The following is a 6,057-nucleotide window of genomic DNA, read 5'->3' as shown; positions in this document are numbered from 1 at the left end:
ACCTTTGGGTTTGGGACATTGTTCCTGTGCTGCCTCAGGGACTAGGGAGCAAATTTTCTCCAAAATGTCTTACAGCCACCTCCCGGGTGGATGAGCAGCATCCCTGGCACAAGCTGTGCCCTTCATGTGACACCCACACACCTCTGCCTCACACAGACCTGCTGTAATCACCTGCTTTCTGCAGAACTGCCTGTGTGATGAACACAGGCTTTGAGACAGAGATTTTAGAAAACTCGGTCAGGAGAACAAGCCAACCACATCTTCAGCAGAATCTGGTTCTGCTTTATGTTGCACATGAGTTTGGAGTTTTGCCCCCCCTCCTTCTCCCTTTGGCTTGGGGTTGAATATTAAGGTGAGGAGAAGCTGCACATGCCTGTTTGCAGCAGTGATCCTCAGCACAGGTCCAGGGACCCAGAACACTGAGACACACAGGAATAAAAGGAATCAGCTGTGCCAAAACAGACGTACATAGGAATCCTGTCGGTCTCAGATGAATCCTGCATGGAAATATCCTTAGGTTCAGGCTAAGGAGTTTGAATCAAGAATGTTCAGGGACACAAAGTGTTCACAGCTCCAAAAAAGAATCAAGATTACTTTTGCCACTTTCCCAAATAAGAAGCGTTTTCCACTTACATTCACTGGGTTTGTCTGTCATTTAATGAACTGAGTTTTTATTTGGAAAGTCGGATCAAAAGGATCACTTGCGGTGGCAAAAAAAATGTCACAAGGTAAATGCTTGGTCACTGCTTGGTCAAGTTTATTGGTCAAGGAAATGGGAATAAATCTGAAAGCCTGAACGTCTCTCTGGTTTATTTATTTATTTTATTTACTTACTTTGTTTTTTATTTCTGTATTTATTTTTCGTGGTCCCAGCTTGTTTGCTCATAAGCATGATGATGTCTCTTGCTTTTTCAAAAAGCTGCATTTGCCAAGCTCCCAGTTCAGAGCTGGGGAAGCTGGTGACACACTGCACACTGGGTGACTGAAATCTCCTGGAGTGAGTGGGTACTTGGGCAGACAGTTGGCTGCCAGAAAATGTGTGAGAGTTAAGACAGCTTTGATACTCTTCCAGGAAATCCTGCCATGGAAAGCGGACCCATACCAGGAATGACAATACTGGAAACACACAGGCTTTGGCAACAGCAACAGCACATTAGACCTCAAGCTGAGCAAATGTGTAATGTAGATATATATAAAAATATACCATCACGGCCTGTTTCCTGCACTGCCATTGTGGAGGCATCCTGCACAGATCTTCCAGATTGCCCAAGAAGATCCCATCTAATTGCTCCAGATGTGTAATGTGTGTCCTAAACTTTTCACATGAATATAACATCATTGTTTTCACATTATTTTTTATCTGCCTTACAAGAAGTATTTGTGTAGCCAACAGTGAATCATCAGCCTCCAACAGAAAAAATTCCCACGCACTTCTTGACCCAAACCAGTTCCCTATTCTAAATTTCCTGCAAGATCTGCAGCAGCAGAAGTGCTCAGGGCAGCACAGCATTCCCAAGCCCTGTGTAGGCTGTCCAGCAAACTGGTCCACAGGTGGAAGTGTGGAGGGAAAGACATTCCTGCCTGCATTTACCTCCCAGGCATATCCTACACAGACGCTGGAGGGCTGCACAGCTTGCTTTGGTGGAACAAACTGTTGGCATTTCCAGCTGTGAATGTAATCATTGCAAAAGGGTTCTTCCCTTTGGGCAGGGACACTCCCACAATTGAATACGACGATTCCTCCAGGACAAAAGGTGCCAGGACAGAAAGCTCTTTATGCCCACGGAATACCAAAATTGGCCCACCAACTGCACATGAGAGATGTAGGGTAAGGGCTTTCTTTCCTGGGTGGAAGGTCCTTCATTCCCTTGTAGATGCAGCCTGGGCAGTCCGTGGGCAGCGAGAGCTTTCTGTGGTGGTACCTTTTGTCTGGCAGGAAACTTCGTTTTTATTCAATTTTGGCAGTGGGACTGGCAATCTGAGCGCAGGGCTGAAAAAAGGGAACAGCAGCCCTTTCCCCCAGGAAAGAAAGTCTGGATCTCTTGGCTTCAGGTGCAGTTGGTGGGGCAGCCTGGGCACTTCTTGGGCAGCAAGAGCTTTCTCTGGTGGCACCTTTTGTCTGGCAGGAATCTGCAGTTGGATTCCATTTGGGGAGTTAAACTGGCCATTGCAGCGCAGGGCTGAAAAAAGGGAACAGTAGCCCTTTCCCCCAGGAAGGAAAGCCTGGAAGCTTTGGCTTTGAGCTACAGTTGTTGGGGTAGCCTGGGCACTCAGTGGTCAGCAAGAGCTTTCTGTGGTGGCACCTTTTTCCTGGGAGGACTCTTCGTCCGTATGCAATTTTAGGAGTCAGGCTGGTAGTTTGAGCGCAGGGCTGAAAAATCAAACAACAGCCCTCACCCCCAGGAAAGAAAAGCCTGGATCCTCAGGCATTCAGGTGCAGTTGGTGGGGCAGCCTGGGCACTCCATGGGCAGCAAGAGCTTTCTATCCTGGCAGCTCTGGTCTGGGAGGAATCTTTGTCTGTATGGAATTTTTCGAGTTGGACTGGAAAGTACAACACAGGGCTGAGAAAACAGAACAACAGCCCTTTCCCCTCAGGGTCTCCCCCAGCCCCACCAACCTGCCCAGCAGCAGCACAGCCCTGAAAGAGCTCCTCAGGAGCCACCTCCAGAGGCACCTCCCAGCCCTCAGCAATCCCGACAGCAACACACGGGCAGGCCACAGACGCTGCTTCCCAGCTGGCACAGGGTTTGTGGCCACCTCCGAGGATCAGGTTCTCAGGGATCCCCACAGCTCCAGGCTCTGCCCATGCGCTCTGCTGGAAGTGTTGAGGCTCCAGCAGAACCCCCCCAAGACCAAGGGTCTTTGGGGCACTTTCCCTTACCCACTGCATTCCTCAGCAAGTGTTGCTGAGCACAAGGGCCCTTTTTCCCCTCTTCCCTTGTGTGGACACCAGACTCTAAAAAAACTTCCTGGGCCTCTGTGTTTCATAAGATGTACAGATGTATTTGATATTCCCACACTGGTGTAAAAGGCCGTCCATGAAGAAAAGAGGCATTTTCCTCCTCAGAGCCAGTCTTGGAGCTGCTGGAGTCTGGAGCAGGGAGCTGTTTGTACAGCCCTTAGCATGTACAGTTTGGAATGGCCAGGCCTGCAATGGTGAGTCTGAGGTCATCAGTCATTCCTCTCAGGGCTGGAACAGAGAGGAATGGAGGCTACCGGAATCTGGTGGGTTTAGATTTCGGTGTCGGTTTAGGTTTAGGTTTAGGTTTTGACTTCTGGATATCCCCGATGATTTTCAAGGTTTCAGCTGCCCGCTTTGAGATGGTAGGGCTGTCAGCAGTCATGCCTTGAAGGGCTGGAAGAGAAAAGAACAGAGCCAAGATCAGAGTCAGCATCTGCAGGGACCCGAGGAGCCCCTCCTGGCAGGGCCATCCCACCCAGCTCTTGCCATGGCCAGGAGGGAGCAGGGCCCAACGGGATCAGCCAGAAAGTGCTGGCCACCAATCCCCCCGTGCCCCTGAAATCTCTTTCTGCTCTGTCCGTGCAGGGAGCAGAGCCCTGCACAGTTGGGGCAGGATTGCAACTCCCTGCCCAGGCTCTGTGCTCCTCCCGCCAGCCCCTGCTGACAGCCCATGCCCACACTCACTGTCAATGATGACCTCTATGATGAGCTCGTCCTCCTCCTGCCCCTTTCTCAGGTACTTCGCGGCGATCCCTGGGAACACAGATGCTGTCAGGGCCCCAGCGGCACAGCTTCCCCCCGGCGGCACTGCCAGCCCGGCCACACGCACCCTCCTGCCCTGGCAGGGCTGAGCCCGGGACCTTCCTGCCTCGGGACACCCCAGGGCTGGGCTGGCACAGGGCGGCAGCAGCCACCAGGGCACTCGGGGCTCCACAGCACATCCCTGGGCCGCATCCTGCTGCCGCTGCAGCAGCCGGGGCTGGGGCCGAGCTGCAGCGGGGCGGGGAGGGACCTTGTGGCTCACCAATGAACCTGAGGGCCAACTCTTGCAGGGGCTCCTGTGGGCTCTCCAGATACGGCATGGCCTGCCACATGAATTCCACCACTCGTTTCTTCTCGCTTTCCACCTGGAGAGAGCGGCAGGGCACAGAGGGAAGGGTTGGTTGGGGCTCTGCCCCTTGGCCGGGCACTGCCTGCGCCCAGCACTGGCCTCCCCTGCCCGCACAGCCCTGAGGCCCGGGCAGCAGCTGCTCGGGCCGGCTTTGGAGGGAGCAGAGGGCTGGCTGCTCCCCGGCAGCCACGGGGTCGCCCTGCCCCACAGCCCAGCTGGGCTGGGGCTCCATGGCAGCCTGGCCTGGGGGCAGAGCAGCCTGCAGAGGAGCCCACACGCCCCAGGCAAGGCAGCAGCAGGTGGGGCACAGGCTGCTGTCCCGTGGGCGGCTGCAGCAGTGGGCAGGGGCACAGTGCCAGCCTCACACACTGGTCGTCGGGGACTGGGGGCTGCTCAAGCTGGGGGCTGGGCCTTCATGGCTGTCCTTACCAGGCAGTCGCAGAACCACCACGGCTTGTCCGCCTCCAGCATGTTCTTGAGATCCCTTCTCTTCAGGAATCTGAGTGCACGAATCAGCACTTCCCAAGAGGCCTGCAGAGCAACAGAGAGCAGGACATGGCACCACAGCCCAGGGCACAGGACCCGTGTCCCTGGACCAAGACCAGCAGGAGGCTGGATCCCAGGAGGTGCTAGGGCAGGAGGCAGCCCGGCCCCCTCCCACGGGGACACCAGAGTCCAGAAAGTCCTCACATCTGCCAGATGCTCGTTCTCATCATGCGAGAGGAAGAAGAGTGGCAGCAGGCTCTGGATCACGTGTGTCTGCAGGGGTTGTTTTCCCTCCTCCACTACCAACTTCAACACCTTTCGGAAGAGGGCAATGGAGAGCAGCTGCACGTGGATGTTGTCCTGATGGAAAGGAAAAGACCTCAGCACCAGCTGCTCCAGGCCCACCGGGCCACAGGCCTGCAAATCCACAGGCCACAGTTTCCTGGCAGCACCCAGCGCCTGGGGTGGGGGGCACAGAGCCTTACGTCGTAGCCAAAGAGTGTCTGGAGCACCTCAACCAGCTCCAGGGCAGTGGGGGTGGAGATTGGGATGCCTCTGGCCTGGACTCCATTGAGGAATACAGAGAGGGCCATCCTGACCAGCTCTCCGTCTGTATCCCACAGTAGCTCCAGGAGCTTTTCTGTCAGGCTCCGCACACCGTCAACCTGTAAGGAACACAGTGCTGTGCTGGGAAGCCATGAACGGCTGCAGCCCCAACCCCGCTCCGGTGGGGCAGCCCCACGTGCTGCCGCGGGGCCCAGAGGCCAAAGGCCTGTCCCGAGGGACTCGGGCAGCTGAGCGGGGAGGCAGCAGAGCTGGGAGCAGCTGCCATAGCTCCCAAAGCCCAGCCAAGCCCAAGCGACTGCGTTCCCCAGCCCCAGGGTTCCAGCACGGCTTCAGGCAACTGCCCCTTCTCACCATCACAGGATCCTGGCTGAGCACCAGGAGGCCTCGGAGTGCCAGGCGACGCCTCTCTGGGTACCCACTCTGGAGGTGCCTTGAAAGGCTCTGCAGAATGCTCTCTCCCCAGTCACTCATGTCCAGGCAGTCCAAGACCTGAAAGGCACGGAGCAGTGACAGGGTGCCCGGTCGGCAGAGGTGGAAACAGCTCGGCCAGGCAGCGCTCGCCATCAGGCTCACCTCCACAAGGAATGCCACGGTGAGGAGTTCCAAGTGGGGCTCCTCCCTGCTCAGCAGCTCCAGCAGGTGGAATGTGATCCGGGAACACAAGGGGCCGGAGACACGGCTCATCTCCCTGCCAGAGGGAAAAAGGCACCTACTGACCCTGAGCCCGGTGGGCAAACCTCTCCTGGGATGGATTCATATAGGCCTGGTCTTTCCCCAGGACAAAAGCACTCGGGGAGGTGGTTCGTCCTGTGCACCCGCCTCTTTCAGCCTTTTCTACTCTGCTTGCCCATCGCTCAGTGACAAGGCCCTCTGGCCCACGACCATGGGCACTGTGTGGGGTGCCCCGTGCACAGGCAGAAAGGACAGGGG

The 6,057-nt window shown here is 56.0% G+C and overlaps 1 protein-coding gene across 4 annotated transcripts; it reads right to left on the bottom strand.

Annotated features, from left to right (window-relative positions):
- Positions 1–2,926: 2,926 nt before the first annotated feature.
- Positions 2,927–5,599, bottom strand: LOC113956730. 4 transcript variants are annotated; one of them, XM_027663614.1, is made up of 8 exons: positions 5,479–5,599; positions 5,049–5,225; positions 4,765–4,920; positions 4,504–4,605; positions 3,988–4,090; positions 3,648–3,716; positions 3,317–3,356; positions 2,927–3,223 (listed from the first exon to the last, which is right to left on the bottom strand). In XM_027663614.1, the coding sequence occupies exons 1-8, from the start codon at positions 5,596–5,598 to the stop codon at positions 3,214–3,216; spliced, it is 777 nt and encodes a 258-aa protein (XP_027519415.1). In that variant the 5' UTR covers position 5,599; the 3' UTR covers positions 2,927–3,213. The 4 variants fall into 4 exon arrangements, with proteins under 4 accessions (XP_027519415.1, XP_027519414.1, XP_027519416.1 ...); XM_027663613.1 differs by having other exon boundaries at positions 2,927–3,191; XM_027663615.1 differs by having other exon boundaries at positions 2,927–3,191; positions 5,073–5,225.
- Between the last annotated feature and the right edge of the window lie 458 nt (positions 5,600–6,057).

This window comes from Corapipo altera, unplaced genomic scaffold, assembly GCF_003945725.1.
Source record: "Corapipo altera isolate COAL_440 unplaced genomic scaffold, ASM394572v1 165, whole genome shotgun sequence".
Classification (NCBI taxonomy): Eukaryota; Metazoa; Chordata; class Aves; order Passeriformes; family Pipridae; genus Corapipo; species Corapipo altera.
This window is presented reverse-complemented; position numbering and strand designations above follow the sequence as displayed.